This window comes from Molossus molossus, unplaced genomic scaffold, assembly GCF_014108415.1.
Source record: "Molossus molossus isolate mMolMol1 unplaced genomic scaffold, mMolMol1.p scaffold_m16_p_3, whole genome shotgun sequence".
NCBI lineage: Eukaryota > Metazoa > Chordata > Mammalia > Chiroptera > Molossidae > Molossus > Molossus molossus.
Genome location: NW_023425366.1, coordinates 110256929 through 110275102, shown reverse-complemented (window position 1 = coordinate 110275102; position 18174 = coordinate 110256929). Strand labels below are relative to the sequence as shown.

Genomic DNA, 18174 nt, shown 5'->3' with positions numbered 1-18174 from the left:
TCTCTGCTCTGCCGTCTTCAGCCTATGGCTTTGTCCTTGAGACTGTCAGATGGCTACAGAGCTCCCAGACACTGTGTCCAAGTTCCAAGCAGAGAGAAGAGGGCAGGGCCAATAAACAGCCTTCCCGGTAGCCCTGCTTGCTAAATTCCAGGACTGGGTCACGTGGTCACACGTAGCTATAACTGGGTCTGGAGAGAAGTACTTTCGGCCTGTCAGTCTGGTACCCTCAACAAAACCAGGGAAGGAAGGAAGAGAAAATGCATCCTGAACAGACTGCGCAAGGCTGGCTTTCTCAAATGCAAAGCCCGGTTGTGCCACTTCCCCACGCAATCTCGTCCATGCCTCCCCGTCACCTTCCGCCCCTGCTGCACATCACCGAACACCTGAGTCCTACTCTAGCCACTGCGCAGCTTCAGTGCCAGCTCCAGCACACCCCAGCTGTTCCGTGGCTCCGGTCTCCACCCACGCTCTGCTGTGTCTTGAACACCCCTTTCCTGCCCACTTCTGCATGATGAACTCTTATTCATCCTTCAAGACCCTGCTTACTCCTCTCCTCAGGGAAAATACTTCCGGCCAAGCTGGACCAAACTGATTCTCCTTCCTCCTGATCCTTGAACATTACTTTGTCCTGCAATTTCTTGTTCCTACCTTGGTGCCTCCTACTGGTCTGTGAGGGGAGAGACCAGATCTGTTTAACTGAACATCAATCTCCAGAATGAACAGGATAGAGCTACTGCTCTAAAAGTGACTGTTGGATAAATGCATGGACTGACGATTGGCTATATGAAACCTGTGGTGACGTTTAAGCTACATTTTTAGTAGGTGTCCTAGAGGACTCTCCTCTTTGCTAATATGATCTAAGGAACAGGAGAGTTCCAGTATTTTCTTTTTTCTGTTAATCCTCACTCGAGGATATTTTTCCATTGATTTTTAGATAGAGTGGAAAGGGGAGAGGGAGGAGGAGGAGGAGGAGGAGGAGGAGGAGGAGAGAGAGAGAGAGAGAGAGAGAGGAAACATCAATGTGAGACAGACACATCAACTGGTTGCCTCCCGCACGACCAGGCCGGCGATGGAATCTGCAACTCAGGTACCAAATCTGCAACCTTTTGGTCCATGGGCCGACTCTCTAACTGCTGAGCCAAACCAGCCAGGGCAAGTTCCAGCATTTTCTGATATTGCAAAATAATTACCATGTTCCTCAGGGGTTACCCTCTTGTAATGTCAGGCCTCCTGACAGGTGGAAGTCAGACAGAATGGAATGAGCACTGGTTTTGAACCCTGCCTGTTCCATAAATGCTTCATGACAAGCGACTTTACCTCCCTCGGTTTTAGGAAGGGTCTGATAACAGATCCCTCATGGAGCGGTGCGAGTCTGAGAGGGGGTGTTTAAGCCCCCAGCACAGGCTCACTACTGCGCACAGGGGACAGCTTTCGGCACGGTTTTTGAAACAAGGTGTGAACATGGGGTCCTCCCTTCCTTGCCATGGGTGCAACGCTGGTTGCCTCCCCACAGCCCCTTTCTTCTCTTTGCTAAAAGAGTCCTGATTTTGTTCTGGGAAAGGTCCTGCTCTGGGAGGTCTTGGGCTTCATCCCCAGAACCAGGACTGAGGCCACTGTGGCAATTCTCGTCCTGGGCCGCTCGAGGGCTGGGAAAGGGTCTGTGGCCCAGGTCTGAACAGGGGACTGTGGGGGGTGTGCCTGCTGGGGGTCTGGGACAGGTCCTGTTTCTTTTAAAAAGTCCCCTTTTCTGCCTCTGGGCGCTGTCAAGTCTGACGTGATGTCCAGAGCTGGGGCAGCCACCTGAGAAGGTCCACCCTGAGGGAAGGGCCACATGGGGAGGGGGGAGCAGAATCAGGGCAAGATCCCGGTCCCTGGGTTAGCCCAACAGAGAGCCTGATTCACCCCCAGCCTTCTATTTACATGAGATGATAAACTTCCTTCTTCTCTGAGCTGGGTGAGTTGGAATACAATCAAAAGGAATCAATACTACCCTGTACGTTTTAGAACAGTGACTCCTTATGGGTGACCATTAATCTGTTTTTGAAAACTCTATAAGCTCGCCATTGGAACATCTTGCGAAAAATAGAGTCGCATGCTCTGCAAGAGGTCCCAGGACATCTCCTTGACAGGGTGGGGTCCAGCAGGGCTCCGTGGAAGTGTTTGGTCAGTGGTCCTCAGGACATCCCTTCCACGGTTTGTGAAATTGCTTTCTAAGCAGCATGCGTTCAACAGTGCCTGGTGGGATCTGGGGGAGGGCCGCAGCACGGGGGAGATTAGGTCATGTCTACATGGCAACTCGGAGACCATCTCGAAGTGAGAAACAACATACTTCAGAGTGAGTTTTTAAAATATCTAAAACATGGTCACCAGAAAGAAAGAAGATCTCTTCCCCCCTTCAGTTTAGCCTTTCACTTGTAGCTAGATGAGATTAAGTGTGGAATGACACTCATATTTAAGGATAACAGTTACAGAGCCATATATATTTTTAATTGATGGCTCTGTAACTGTTATCCTTAAATATGAGTGTCAACAATGACTGATCTTAAGTACTTAAACCAGGGGTCAGCAAACCACAGCCCATTGTCAGTTTGCTTGTAAGGAATGTAAGCTAAGAATGCTTCTGATATTATTAAATTGCTAAATTTAGGTTTATACAAGTACCAGTGTAATATCCTCAATTTTGCCTCTGGTCCACAAAGTCTAAAATATTTACTATCTGGCCCTTTGCAGAAACAGTCTGCCAACCCCTGAACTAGACTCCATTAAAGGGATTATTTTCATTATTCTTTTTTCATTCTTTGAGAAACTTAGAAGATTCAGATGAGTCTAAAAAGTAACATAACATTTATGTCCCCGCCACCCACAGATAACAAATAACATCTTGTAAGATCTGCTTTCACAGTTTTTAAGAAAGAAACAATTAAAACTGTATAATTTTTATATAATTACAAAGTCCCTTTGACCGCCCCCGGCTGTCCCAGAGGCAGATGGCTTTACCTTGATAAAGAATGGGCACCTCTGGCCGGAGGCCCAGTGACCTTGACGAAGTTGAGAAAGGCTATTCCACAACTCTGATCTGAAGATAGGAAAGGGGGGGCGCCAATCACAGTGCTTCTGTGCACTGATGAATCAATCACCCAAAAAGATTTCTCTCCCTTGAAAGTGGTCTTTGCCTTGACACCTGGGCTTGGCACAGAACAGGCAACTCCAAATAGACTGAACTGATTGAATGGTACCCCCAAAGCAAACATCTGATGGAGTGATTTCATGCAGACACAACCGGAAGTAAGGGTTGTTATGACTTAAAGTAAAGGAAGGAGAAAACAAATGCTGAATGAAGAAGAAAGGAATAAAAAGGAAGGAAGGATGAACGGCCTCGACGTAGAGGTATCCGTGGCAACAGATCGGGCACTCCTCACACATTCTTCGGGGAAACCACGCCCTATCCAATAGGTAGTAAACAAAGTAATCGCACATCTTCAAATGCGATGTAAATAGTTTAAAAAGCCTCCTTGAAGTGTCACGAAGTCCCCACTCTAACACTTCTACGTCGACAGGAAGTCTGGTTCCTTTCTGACTCCCCCCCCAGACTTGGCTTCTTGAGGATAGGACGGGGGACCGCTTCTCTTTGCCCCCCGGTCTCCGAACGCAGAGAGTGTGTGCAGCAGGCGCTCACAAATGCCTGGGTGAACGTAACCATCAGGGAAGTCACCCACCCCAGCGGCAAGAGCGCCAACGACTCTTCCAGTGAAAATGCAGAACCTCTCCCACATAAAATGCTTCTCGTCACACTGGGCCTTACCAAGACCAATTTCAGGCATTCGCTTTATAAATTTAAAAATGTACAAGCATTTTTATTTAAGACTGGGACTTGTTAGTGCATGAAGACATTCATGACAGTAGTATTTACCACAGAAAAAACAAGTGGAAATAGCTTAAATGTCCAATAATGTAAAGAGTTCAATGAATGTGGTATAACATAGGACAAATGATCTGTGGTTTGTGGTTAAAATCACATGAGATAATAATTAATGATTCTAAAATGCTCATGTGATATGATTTCAGTTGTATGAAAAGGAACTTCTTTTTTTTTTTATCTTTACCCAAGGACACTTTTGCATTTATCTTCAGACAGAGAGAGTGGGAGAGAGGGAGGGAGGAAGAGAGAGAGAGAGAGAGAAACACTGAAGTGAGAGAGACACATCGAGTGGTTGCCACCCACACGACCCCAACTGGGGCTGGGTACACAATGCAACCAAGGTACGTGCCCTTAGCGGGAAGTGAACCCAGGACTCTCCGGTCCACGGGCCGACGCTCTAACCGCTGAGCCAAACCGGCCAGGGCTGAAAAGCAACTTCTTAATAACAATTAAATGTTCATGAACAAATTGCTTACAAACCAAGCTGCATACTCAAAACACCCCAACCTGTGCAACCAGGCAGACGGCATCTTTGAGTTAAATCACAAATCACACTGAAGACGCAGGATTTCAGAGCGCTGAGAAAGGGACGCTGGGGAGCTGTGGAATCACGGGGAAGTCGCCGCTCGGGCCGAGAGAACACACACGCTGGTTCCAGAGGAGGGCAATAATCAGATTACTGACGGATTCAGAAAGAGGCCCTTAGGAGAACTGATGAACCCGCAAATACTACTCTCTTACAGAAACGACCCTCAGTGCTGCTGCCAGGCCCAACTGCAAAGTGCAGGATGCTGTCAGACAACTATTTTAGACAGTTCTGGCCAAGGAAACCAAGCCGACATGTGGCATATTCTCTGTTCATTCTAAGACTTAGTGCACACTTGCAGTAACAACCAACGCTTTATCAAGTGGACCTTGCCGGGTTGCCATTATTTGTCTCTTTTATTAAGAGAATGTCTCAAATCAACCTTTTTTAAAAAAATTTTACCACTATTTTCTATGAGCTACAGTCCCCATTTTTTAAGTGAGCTTTTACAGGGGCCCATCATCCTCAGATAAGAGCCAAACTGAACTTGTACCCCTGCGGAGCCCTTCAGAGAGTCGGTAGAGGTGGTTCCAAGAAAAACGACGAAGACAGCACCATGCCCACAGAAGGCACAGCTCACACACTGCGGGTGAAGGCATGGGCTCAGAGGCTCACCCTGAAAGTACGCTTGCTGCTTGCTGAGGCCAGAGGGACTTCCATGCCAGCAGGCTCCCTGGACCCTCACTCTGCGGACCCCCTCAGACATCCCCTTTCCGAGCCTCTGTGTCGGGCTGGCCCGGCGCCTTCTCTGAGGCAGCCCTGAAGTAGGGCAGGTGGAAAGTGGATGTGGTGGGTGAGCAGGTGGGACCTGCCCCAGCCCAAGCTGGCCTGGCTGTGGCACCCGGGCCTGATGCACACTCTGCTCATGGCCCCGAGGGCACCGTGGTTAGGAGGCCAGGCCCCTGAGTCAGACCCTCGGTCCGAGCTCAGCTCCGCCTCTTCCCAGCTGTGTGAATCTGAGTAAGTGAACTGGTTTCTCTGTGCCCCAGTTGCCTTGTCTATAAAATCACAATACTACTGGTAGAATAGTATTTAAGAAGGGGCAGTTATTATTATTATATTAATAGACTGTTCACTGTGTTTTAAATGACTTATGGAGTAAGGCTGATGGTCGAGGAAGTTGGTACCCTGTGGCATCTGGCACCCACTGGCGGCACATCGTGGGGTGTCCCTGGGACTGGCACTCCGTGTGGTGGGCCGAGGAGTGGCGAAAAGCACTGTCAGACACTTGGCTTCCAATTCTGGCAACACTCTGGCAACCCCGCAGTGGGTCAGAGGTGTGAGCTCATGGAAAAAGAAAGTATGTTTCTTACACATCAATGTATCTAATGTCATTTAAATGTTTTTATAATGGTAACAGTAAGATGGAAAATATTAATAGCAATAACGACAACGTGTCAAGGTGCTGAATTAGCTGATTGAATCCCCACCCAAACCCAGGTTATTGCTACCCCCGCCTCACAGCTGTGTGGCCTGCACAAGTGATTCAGCCTCTAGGGCTTGGATTTGCTGGTCAATAAAGTGCAGAGAATGCCAACATCCTGCAGGGTTGCTGCAGCTGCGCAGGCTGTGGTGACAATGAGGACAGCCACTGACAATAATGTGAGTGATAATAAAACTGAACATTAGCCCTGGCTCACAAGAAGCTCATTAGTCGCCTGCCTTTTTCAGGAGAAAAACTGCTTTATCAGGTATCTTCCTGCAGTGGTACCGAGAGGAAGTGCAGTCACAGTCCCCCAAGGGACACAGAAGCGCAGACCCCCACCCAGGCAGGGTGGCCCCGCCGCAGACTCATGGCGAGGGCAGCACCGCACCTGCTCTAGACAAGGCTCCTTCCACCTGGGCAAGGTAACCGCAGGGAACTCCTCACTGGATTCCCAACGGCGCACAGAACTGTGCCTTGCATAAAGAGACATTTAAGAAAAACTTTCTCTTCCTCTTATGTGTCTATACTTTCCATTGAAGATGGACTCAAGAGCCAGAGAGCCTCTGCCCCTTCCTACTGTGTGTTCTGTGTCCTCACCTGTACTGTGTTCTGTGTCCTCACCTGTAGGGCGGACACAGTCAAATACCCTCAGGGCTGGGACAAGGGGCATGAAGAGCCCCATCTGCGCTGGAGGCTCTGCCCACAGGGGCGCCATTCTTTTACCTCCAAAGGAGTCATCAATAGGCAAACGCTGTTGTCAAGGAAAATGGGAAAGTGACATTAAAGCAATTTCCAGGTCATTTTATGTAGTCCTAAATTTGCACTTGGACCGTTGGACACAGGGGAGCAGACGCCTCCGACGTGAAAGCACGTCTGTAAACACAAAGCACTTTAAGCTGGCACCGGAAGGGGTTCAGCCAGGTGAGGGCTATTCCAATTGGACAAAGGACCCCCCCGCGTATTGAAAACAACACGAGTGATGGTTTTAAAACACGACCTATGGAGAGAGGATATAATATTCTGACTTGATACACTTTAACAGACACCACTATTTCCCAAGCACTTTTGGCTCCTTTTTGAAATGCTGCAATGGGATTTTTCAACAAGTAGTTTAATTTTTAGTGCAAGAGTGACTTACAACCCGGGAAGGACCACTGTTTGTTCCACTCATCCTGTCCTCACTGCCTAGCACCGGGCCCAAGCGAGCTGCTGAATGAATGGACGAATGCTGACCGAACCCTGGGAACTGCAGCACATGTACACACGCCACATTCTCAATGTATAAATATTTACCATCAGGACTTGATTAGCTTTCACTGGCCCAACTGTGAGGGGCACCTCCAAAGCGAGAAATGCAATCCCTCCCTTTGCACCAGATGTAGTTTCGGCAGGTGGTCTATTATCTAGTTTTATATGAAACACAGACTTCAAATGACTAAATGATGTTTTATGCTGAGGTGACTGGGAAAATAAACTCAAGATCAATCATAAAAAATAAAGAGGGTAAATTCCTGAATCCAATATACCCCCAGAAACTCCCGATTCTCCACGTGCTTAAAAAAAGAATTATTTGTGAGTTCTCCCTTGAAATTTAGTTAAAAAAAAGAAACGAGTAAGATAGTTTTTAAAACGCATTTTTAACAGAGGGCATTATAAGATGATTGCCATTTCCTTGCGAACACATGTGTTAGATTCAGAAAAATAGGACTATGAAGTTATGCATTAAAAGGTGTGCTTACTGCCCTGGCCGGTTTGGCTCAGCGGTTAGAGCGTCGGCCTGCGGTCCGGAGAGACCCGGGTTCGGTTCCCGCTAAGGGCACGTACCTCGGTTGCAGTTTGTCCCCGGCCATGGTTGGTTGTGCGGGTGGCAACCACTCGATGTGTCCCTTTCATGTCGATGTTTCTCTCTCTCTCTCCCTTCCTCTCTCTCCCTCCCACTCTATCTGTATAAAATAAAATAAAATAAAAATAAAAGGTGTGCTTACTAACACATTAACTGGGGGAAGAACGTGCTTTAAAAAAATAAACAAAGGGCCAAATTCTATCACTAAATTCCACAGGAGTTTTCCATCTGGTTCAGTGATTTCCAACCCTTTAAACTAATACACCCTTTAGATAATACTAAAAATAACATGCATTCCTCATCCACCCTGAAAAAATATCTGATTTCCTGTGACTCTATCTTCCTAGGAACCAAGAGGGTTTTTTGTCTTGCTTCACTCACTGTAGTTTGTATTATAAAGAGTTGCTAATGCCTCCCTTTCTCAGTTTATAGTTATGCCAGCACACTGCAGGCATGTCCCCAAACATGTCCTCACCTGGAGACTCTCGTGTGTACCCCACAAGATCCTGCCCCCTCCTGCCAGCACCAGTGGGGTGAGAAGCCCTGCTCTAACTAAAGGATGAAGCCAGGCCCCCTCCCAAAGCAAATCTGCCTGCTGGGGGCTCGCAACATATAATATACAGCACACAACCTTTATCAGGCACACACTGTGTTCCAGGCACTGTGCCAAGGGCTTTGACACATGCCAGCCTCCATCTGATCATCACGCCAGCCCTATGAGGCTGGGACAATAGTCCCACTTAACAAGTGAGAAAACTAAGGCAGAGGGATGTTCAGCAGCTCACGTGGAGCCAGGTACCTGGGGAGCAGCCCTGAGGGTCTGGATCTAGGTCCGTCCAGTGTCAAGCCTGCCTGCTCCCCTTGCTATTGCTTGGTGGCGCCCATCCGGCACGCAAACTCGTCACCTCCGTGCCACCTTCACAATCCCCGCCTCATCTGCACACCACTCATACTACTATTTACCTGTTATTTTTCTTTAAATTAATGAGCCAATTATATTTTTTCTAACACATGTTAAAATAAACACTCAAGAGTTGGATTTTAAGTACCCTCAGGCACCCTCTCGCCTCCATCCCCACCTCCAGTTACTCATGGGCCTCCAAGGGAACGTGCTCACCCAGGCACACCCTCCACTGAGGAACCTGAGCCCAGTTCTGGGCAGTGGGTCAGGCAGCTGACCTGAAGTCACCAGAAGCATCTCGGAAATGGACATGGTCACGGGGAGAGCCACAGTGACATTGTAACGGAAACATTTCTCTAAGCCAAGGGTGGGAAACGTAAGCCCACTGCCTGCTTTGTAAATAAAGTTTTACTGAACACTTGCTCAGGAATCCCCTGTGACTTTCATGCTACAAGGCAGAGTTCAGTAGCTGCTACAGAGACTAGTCCAGCATTTCTGACCTTTGCAGAAAGTTTGCAAGTTTGCCAGCCCCAGTCTAGGGAAATGCACTTCCCATCCAAGAGTCAGCTGGTCAACACCAATCCACAGGTAATATGGACATTACCTATGATTTTGCTCATGAATAGGTCTGACTCAAATTAATTTTTTTTTCTTTATTGATTTTTAGAGAGAGAGGAAGGGAGAGGGAGAGAGAGATAAAAACATTAATGAGAGAGAACATCAACTGGCTGTTTCCTGCATGCCCCCCACTGGGGATTGGGCCCACAACCTGGGCATGTGCCCTGACGGGAATCCAACCAGCGACCTCTTGATGCAAGGGTCAACACTCAACCACTGAGCCACACTGCCCAGGAAAGTTTAAACCAATTCTTATTTATTGAGGGGCTGCTATGTGACAGTCTCAGCTAGGGGCTGGGCTTACAAAGGTGAGCAAAGCTGGGATCCCACTTCCGGAAAGAAACCAGGATGTAAAATGATTCCAGCACAATGCAGTAAGATGTTAGAGTAAGAGTTGATGTTTTATTTTTCCTATAAAGTGATCCCTGGAAACTAACCTTTTTGTTCTTTAAAACTGAAATTCTAAGACCATAACCTTGGGCTAAGAGCTCTCTCTCTCTCTAGTTTGTTTATTTGTTTTTAAGCATAAATACTAGAGATGAAACTATAATTCTGTGAAAGTACTCATTAACTTTTGTAGGACAGTTCAACTTATTGGGATTTTTCATAATTGCCAAATTTGCTTGTACATGGTTCTACTCTCTGCTGAGAGCGAAAACAAGGAAAGGTATGGAGACATCAAGGCAAACAGTTAACGAGTTAGACTTCGGGACCGAACCCAGGACTCTCTGGTCCATAGGCTGAGGCTCCAACTGCTGAGCCAAACCGGCCGGGGCTAGACTTCTATTTTTTAAGACTGAGTTTTTAAATTGCAATCCATATTAGCTGGGTCACATATTAACCTTCTGCTGAAAAAGGCACAAGGGACAGAGACAATGGCCAGGTTCAACCAAGATTACATTATCTACTATCTACCTTTGCAACTCCAACTAGGTATCAGGTGAATTAAGGGGAAAACCAATTTCAACATCCCAAGGACAGTGATGAAATTGTTCCCCCTTAGGCACAGCGAAGAGAAGACAATAGAATGGGAGCAGCTTCACATCTGTGCACCTGTCCTGCCCTGATAACTTTATTTGTGCTGCGGTCGACAACGTTCTTACTGAGCTCCAGAAAGAGAGAAGAATGCACCCGTTTCTAGGGAAACCTGAGCTGGGAGATTGCAGGCTTGGATTCAGAGATCACATCCCTACACACGCGGTGGCCCATTGTACAATAACACCCCTCCTCCTCATCTACCTCATCCCATTTAGAAATTAATGCAACAATGTGAGATGATTGTTGATGTTCCTTATGAAATCATTTATTCATCCCACACAATGATTCAGAATTATTCATTAAGCTTGCTGGAAAGAAGCTGGGTTCTACCTCCGGGGTGGTTTGAGGAGGGATGTGCTTTTTTAAAAGGATATTTTATAACAACACAATTATCATAATTAAAAGCTACCCTGGATATTCTGATGAGCTTTTGACATATTTTTTAGCCGTGGCATTTTAACGCAGGAGATAAATGAGACTGAAATAGTGTTAGGGAATAATATTGCTGTAGGGGGTAAAGCTGAGGCAGTATTAAATACCATCTGCCATCATCGCCCCCAATGTTATCATGGTTTTAAAGTTAATTGATTTTGCAAAATGTCAGTTGAACTTCTGGCTTTCCAAAATGAGTTCAAATTACACTGCTGTGGCCCGAGCCCTCTCCTGCATACTGAGTCACAGGTGGATACATGAGAGCCCACCTGACCTGCCAAGCCAAGCTGGGCACAGCCTACCAGAGCTGTGTCCACATCTGATCCAATCTCTTCCTGATGTCGCCCATGGTTTGTGTTGTGTTTGAAAGGCCATTAAGCAAAGGGTGTGGTTTGGTTAGGCCACCAAAACTGACAAGTGACTGCAGGAAGGGTGCCTACCTCTCTTGTTTTCCTTGTAAGCAGGTCAAGGTGAAGATCCCAAGGCCAGCAGCCAAGAGGATGCCTTCTCACATGTAAAGGTGGGGCCTGGTGGGAATGCTGAGGGGCCACTTGTGAAGAGAGAAACTGACTGCTTAGTGAGCCTGCACAGCCAGCAGGTGGATCAGAGCAGAAAGACGCACAAGACCAAGGGACTTGGAGGCCACGGGATGGGTGCTGACACTCGGAACAGCCTTGGAAAGGCTATGCCGGGAGCTCTGCAAACGCGTGGACCTGGTCTGCTCTGCGCTGGCACAGTGTCGGCCAGTCACCGAGGGAAGGAGTGCGAGTCTGTCAGTCCTTCATTCATCCCACAAACATTGAGGAGACATTTATTACCAGCTGACCTGAGCCAGGCCTCCTGAGCGCAGAGGTGACTACAACAGTGTTTCTGTGTTCAAGGAGCTAAGCGTCTAGTGGGGGATTCAGACAAGTAAAGACACACAAATCCTCTGGGATCAAGGAAAGCTGAGATGTGGGATGGGGCCGGGGGGCACCTCATACTGAGAGTGTCAGAGTAAAGCAGGAGTTGGCCTGGTGAAATGGGTGAGGCAGAGATGATGGGGAAGGGTGAGGAGCAGACCTTACTCGGGGTGAGGGGAGCTCAGATGGTGGAGGCCGTGGAGCCACATGCCCCTCCGGTGGCTAGGCAGGGATGGACTGAAACTGGGAGGAGGGGTTGGGGCACCAGTTCAGAGCTGCTGGCATAACCCAGATGACAGACGCTGGTGGCCTAAAGACGTGGACAGGCTGGAGAGATGTCAAGGAAGCAGGATTAAAGGCACAAGACCTATCAGAGTCTTCCTGGGCAGGGAGGCCCTCCTGGAGACAGCCCATCAAGGTTCCAGAGCCTGATGCCACTCCGAGTGGAATAAGAACCCTAGCTCCCTGCTCTGCGCCCTGCTTAGCAAGCAACCTCCTGATTATAATTTGGTGTCCCATATCGCTCTGCCTTTGGGAAGAGGCTGTGCTGCTGGGGCCGAGGGGAGGGTTTCCGTGTTGCCCTACATTATTTACTTGGCATTCTGGTGGTAGATATTAGTCTCTGTGAGCCGGGGCAGGTGGAGTCCACGTCCGAGACGCTGACCAGCTCTGGTGTGCCAACAATCCTTCCTGAGCTTGTAGGGCTGCAGGCCTGACAGGGGAGGTGGCCGGTGCAGCCCAGGTATGATGCCAGCCTCCGGGGTTCCTGGGGGGTGGGCAGCAGGCTTCCCCGAGGATGCCCTGTTAGAGCTGTGGGCTCTCTTTTTATAGCCATCCACAGGTCTTTCTATCTGGGGGTGCTGGTGGTCTGCACGTGCTCCACCCTGCGATGGGAGGCCCCGAACCACATGCCACTCAAGGCTGCGGCTGACACGAACGGGGAACAGAGGGCCGCCGAGGGGACCGCATTTGCGTCACTTCACGTTTGACACGAAAGGAATCCTTTCAGTGGCACTGAATGTCCTCTGACATTACTCTCGGCTACAAACAGTCTCCATGGTGGTGCCGATGCCATCTTGACACTTTATTTCCTTGTCATCAAACAGTTTTCTAGGCCAACTCAAGCATGGCACAAAACTTCAAAGACCTCAGAATAAGTTTCCGAACTTCATCTCCAGGGAACAGTGGGAAAATGTCTCCAATTATACAAGCTTTTTTAAATTTTTATTTTGTAAAATGTCTCAAAACTACAGAAGGGCCTATTGTACTTTTCACAAGTAAATGAAAACTCATTTAATGCTCAAAGATGAAAAAAAGAGTGTTAGGATTTTTTTTTTTTTTTTTAATTCTAATGAATGCTACTTGGTGAGGCCACCTCGCTCTCCTCACCACCTAGCCAATACATTTAAAGTTTAGAAAAGCGGACGAAGCACACTCTGGAAAGATCTACACAGAGGCATTAGGACCAAAACGAGAGACACAACAATGGTCAAAACTGGAATCCTGGCAAGTCACTGGTACTTCAACGGATCGGCTCAGAAGTGGCATTTTTCGTGGGAGAAATACTGCAGGTGCTCCCAGGAGGGGAAGAGGTGTGTGAGCTGGTGCCACGCAGAACACCCCAGAAGCGGGTCCTGCAGAGGGAGCACCCGCGTCGGGTGTGAGTGTGCGGGCACGCGTCAAATGCATGATCAGATGACAGCAGACTAGTGCTTCTGGTGTAAGATCACACCCCGCAGGTTTCTCTCTCCTGGTTCTGGAGGAGAACTTGACCTCTCTGAAGGAAAACCGATGTGACCCCAGGCCCATTGTGGCCTCCCTCCTGACCCCAAGATTTCCCAGGTTACACTTAAAGGAGTGTGAAGCTTGGCTCTTAAAGATCACCTGCCCTTGGGCAAGTTTCTGCTCCTCCGAGAAATGAGAAAAGGTGCCCCTGGCACCTCCCTTTTTCCTGGGGGCACATATAGTCACATAAGACCCTACCCCACCTGCAGGGCCCCCATCCTCAGCTATGAGCAGTTACCACAACTTTAGGACAGCTATTCTAATGCTTTACAGCCTCTTCTCATTTAACCCTTACAACCAGCCTGTGAGAGTTACTTCCACTAATCCTATTTACAGATGAGGAAACTGAGGCTGGGAAGGTCTAGCCGCTTGCCCAAGGCCTCACAGCCAGTGAGTGACAGAGCCAGGATCAGAATCTAGTTCTGTCTAAAGCCCCATCCTCTCTCCCCTTTGCCAGGCTCTACAGGGGCAGGAGAAGGATCGGGAAACCTCGCGTTCAGACCACCCTTCCACCCGACACCGGGGTCCTGCTGCTACCTGCTTGGGCGAACTTGTCTGCCATGTCCTTGCGCACGGCCCTGGTGAGGTTGAAGTAGTCGTCGTCCTCGTCCACGCTCTGCAGGAACAGCGGGATGTGCTGGAAGACGACGGCGTGCTGGCACTGCTGCTGCCCCGCGACGCGCAGCTGCTGGTCCAGCCACTGGTCCTGGGCCTGCTTCAAGGCAGGGCACTGGGAGGCGTCGTACAGGAACTGAGAGTTGAGGACGAGGAACAGGACACCCCCGACCCAGAAGCTGAAATAGTCGTCTCCCCAAGTCTGCTGGAACTCTGCTATGGTCTCAGGGGTGGGGGTGTTGCCCACGTCGTGGTTGCCACTGACCAGGACCAGTGGGATCTCGCTGTCCACATTCCTGAGCACCCGCTGCAGGTCCTCCGTCTGCTCCTTACGCCACGGCATCCCTAGAAAAAGTGTGGGTCACGTTCTGAAATGGCCGAGGTTGTTTTTGCATTTACTAACACAAAATAAGAGGGAATAATCTAGAAATCCATTCATCTGGGCAGTAATCATATGCTAAAGCAAATCAATAAGTGAGTTGAGCTGGAGACCGTCCCCTCCTGGGTGAACTGTCCTTCCCCCGGGATGCCCTGGGATTCATGACTAAGTGGCCCTCCGACCCAGCGTTGCTGACGATGATGGTGGCGGTGTGGTGACAGTAAGTGTGAGTGACGCTTGATTTCTATCTTTCATTTAGATGAAAAACAAATATAAATATTTGTAACTCTGCTGCCCCATCTCAGTGGGTCATAATGTGCATCCCTAGGTGTGTGGACCCAGCTTTGAACATCAGCCCCAAACCAAAGTTTTTCACAGTGTACACATGGCTTCACAGACCATGTGAGCACCTCCATGGGAGAAATTCTTAGAACCTGAGTGGCTTGATCAACTGGCACATGCACCTTGCCAAATGCCCAGCACACATATCCCATTAATGGTGTGTAAAAGTGCAAGGGCTCAATGTCTTAATGGTAAGTGTATCCCCGGCATAGGATTCAGTATGGAGATGATTATTTAGCTAGAGAGTTGGAAAGTATGTGGGTACTCTCTTCCCTCAGATTCCAGGCTTCCACACTTCCTATCATAATGCATTAAAACTTTAATAAATGGGTTTTTAAATGACCAATTCAATTCCACAGCTGTTTTTTGAGCCCCTCTGTGCTAATTTATTCAACAAATATTTACTGAGTGTAGGCTATGTATAAGGCACTGATTTAGTTACTGGGAGTGAGCTATGAGCCAAAGACACAAAGTCTTCTCTTCAAACTGGGGGCTCAGAGAACCCGTCAAGTAAATGACAGATGCACACCCACTGTTTCGAATGTTATGCGGCCAAGTGGAGAGTGGACACCTTCCCGCGCCATGTTAGTCCCGGTGAACATGCTCAGCACTGTGCAAAGACAGCGTAAGAGAAATGATGAAAGAGCAGCCCAACTGCCCGAGGGATGATGGAAACTCACTTGAAAAAGGTCGCCATCACAGGCGAAAACGGCACCCAACATTTTATTTCTGTTATGAATTAAAAAGAAAGCAAAAGGTCTTTATGAAGCAATTGCAGCTAAGAAAGCCCATAAAGCAGAAATGAAGAAATTCATCTAGGTGGTCATAAAATAGGCAGAGGTGAAACAGGAACTGGAAGCAACAACGTAGGAAAGAGACGGAGGGAAACACAGAACCATCTCAGAGATTCTGATGACAGAGAGAGTAGCAGTAGCGAGATCTCCGGTACAGCCAAGCAGGCGCCAGTTTTCCAAATATCCCACGTGAGCCCACGGAGAGCGCGCATTCTCTAACCTCGTGCACAGCTCCTCCACTTCCCGCCCAGTCACACTGGTCCGTGGTGTGCGCAGATCTCAGTCATTACTCTCTACTTCTGGCCTGTGGATCTGCATCTATTTCTGAAAGACTTGGTTACGCTGCCACTGCAACTGGATTGATCCGTTTCTCCTTGAAATTCTGCCAACTTTTGTGTTCATTTACTTTTAACTACATTGTCAGATGCCTAAGAGTTGAGAATTTTCATACGTCACCGAAATGTTTTTTATTTAATCCTAATAAAATAAACAAATACAGAGATAGGAAGGTCGTGGAGCCACTCTTTGCACATGGGTATCCAGCATCCCAGCACCGCTTGCTATAAAGACCAGATGGTTTTGGCAACCTGGTCAGAAATCAATTGACCCTAAATATGAAGGTTTATTTCTGGACTCTCACTTCTACTCCATTGACCTATAAGTCTATCCTTGTGCCAGTACCATTGTGTTTCAATTACTGTAACTTTCTAGTAAGTTTAAAATCAGGAAGTGTGAGTCCTCCAACTGTGTCCTTCCTTTTGCAAGGGTCCCCTGAACTTCCATGCGAATTTCAGGATCAGCTTTGGGTAACAGTGGAATCCAGGAGAGCTACGCTCAAGGTCCACCACCCAAGAAGCTTACAGCTTTTTAGGAAGGCTTGTTTGGGTTTCTGTCACCGCAGACACATCCACGGCCTGGCTGCTCTCGGACGGGACGGTGACCCAGATTAAAGGTACTGCTGAAAGTAATGTCCCGACCACCTGTGCGCCTGCACTACAAAGGGGAGGGAGGCAGTGAGGGTGTGGGAGCCCGGATGTGTTCTGAGAAGGGGGTCATGTTAAGAGGACTATGTCCTCATAAAGATTCACTGCTACAGGCAGATGGGATGGCTGGCGGGCAGTGAACAGACGGAGAGGGACTGGCAGAGAGGCGCTTTTATGGTTTCAGGCAGGAGGTGATAAAAACTAGAAGAGGGCTGTGATATAAGAAATGGAAAGAAAAAAAGACCATGTAAATTATGTGTAAGCTTTGTCCTGTTTGTGTAAGAAAACACAGAAGAGAAAATATGTAAATGTCCGTCATTGTCTGTACTTGTCACTGTTGGCCACGGTGTTCCAAACATTCTTTTCCCCCAAAGTGATGATCTCTCTAGTGTTTATGTTCTTTAGAGCCAGCCTTGGTGCTACTATGTCTACATACATGATGATGGAATATACAATTTGCCACGGTAGTACTAGGCAGCTGGTACACGAATGACATTGCTCAAGGCTGATGCTGACAAGAGACAATGCAATGTCCAGGGACAAAGAAATTCCAGGACATTTATAAGCAGATTCACCTTAGGTAACTGCAAGTGCCCTCAGGGGAGGAATGACCACAGTTCATTTCTGTTTAGAGCTGCTGGGGGTCAGATGCATGAAAAGGTCTTATTTAGAATGACTACCTCTTTTTACTTCAAGATTCCATTTTATAATCTGAACTCTGGCACCGGTGGCTATGCCGCTAAATCTTCAGTTTCATTTAGGATTTTAAATATACAATGTAATGAAAAATTAATAGAAGTTTCATAGTTAAACTCCAAATACAGTCACTGCTCTTTCAAAGCCAGAGACAAAATCTAAAACGCCCCAGTTATCCTTGGGTTAGAAGAACGGAAATTATCTGTCTTCAGCTGGGCATTTTTGCAACACATTTGCTGTCCTACTGTGTGCTAGGTCATGGCCACACCAGCAAAAGAAGTGAGTTATCTTTGTTCTTATGGAGCTCAAGTCTAGACGGGGGATCAGACATGGAAAAAGGCGATGACCGTGTGCATCACAGGAGTTGTGAAGTTGCGTGATAGGTGCATCAGGCCTTGTGGAAGCACAGGGTGAGGGTAACCTACACAGTTGAGAAGGGTGAGAGCCTTCCCAGAGAAAGCAACATTCCAACATCAAAAGGCCTGCGATGCATTGGGGCCTGCTGAGAAAGAAGGCAGGAGTCCTAGGCAAAGAAATAGCAGGATGAGGCACGAGGTCCGAAGAGAGCCTGCCACCCCGGGAAGGGGCGGTGGAGAGTGTGTAGCCAGAGCAATACGAAGAGCTCACATCCTGGACTGCCTGTCGTGTTCTCAGCGCCGAGCTGAGTGCCTCATGCAGATTCTCTCATTTGCTCCTACAAGATCCAATGCTGCAGAATAAATAACACAAATGGGGACACTGAGGCATGGGTGAGACTCTCATTCAAGGCCACAGAGTTTACAAGATGCTTGCTGGATTTTAACCCAGGTAGGGCTGCTAGATATAATACAAGATGTCCAGGCATATGGAATTTCAAACGGATAATATTTTACTATTAGTATGCCCCATGCAGTATGTGTATTCTTATATTTCTAT

General features: G+C 48.0%; 1 protein-coding gene across 3 annotated transcripts in view; it reads right to left on the bottom strand.

Annotated features, from left to right (window-relative positions):
- CPPED1 (calcineurin like phosphoesterase domain containing 1) overlaps window positions 1-18174 on the bottom strand; it is a 111704-nt gene that overhangs the window by 23344 nt on the left and 70186 nt on the right. For 2 of the 3 annotated variants that reach the window (XM_036279649.1, XM_036279650.1), the window contains exon 3: window positions 13988-14410. The exons of the other annotated variant lie outside the window; for it this stretch is intronic. In XM_036279649.1, the coding sequence (XP_036135542.1) occupies window positions 13988-14410 (423 nt within the window). The remainder of the gene's footprint in view (window positions 1-13987; window positions 14411-18174) is intronic. 3 annotated transcript variants of the gene reach the window in all.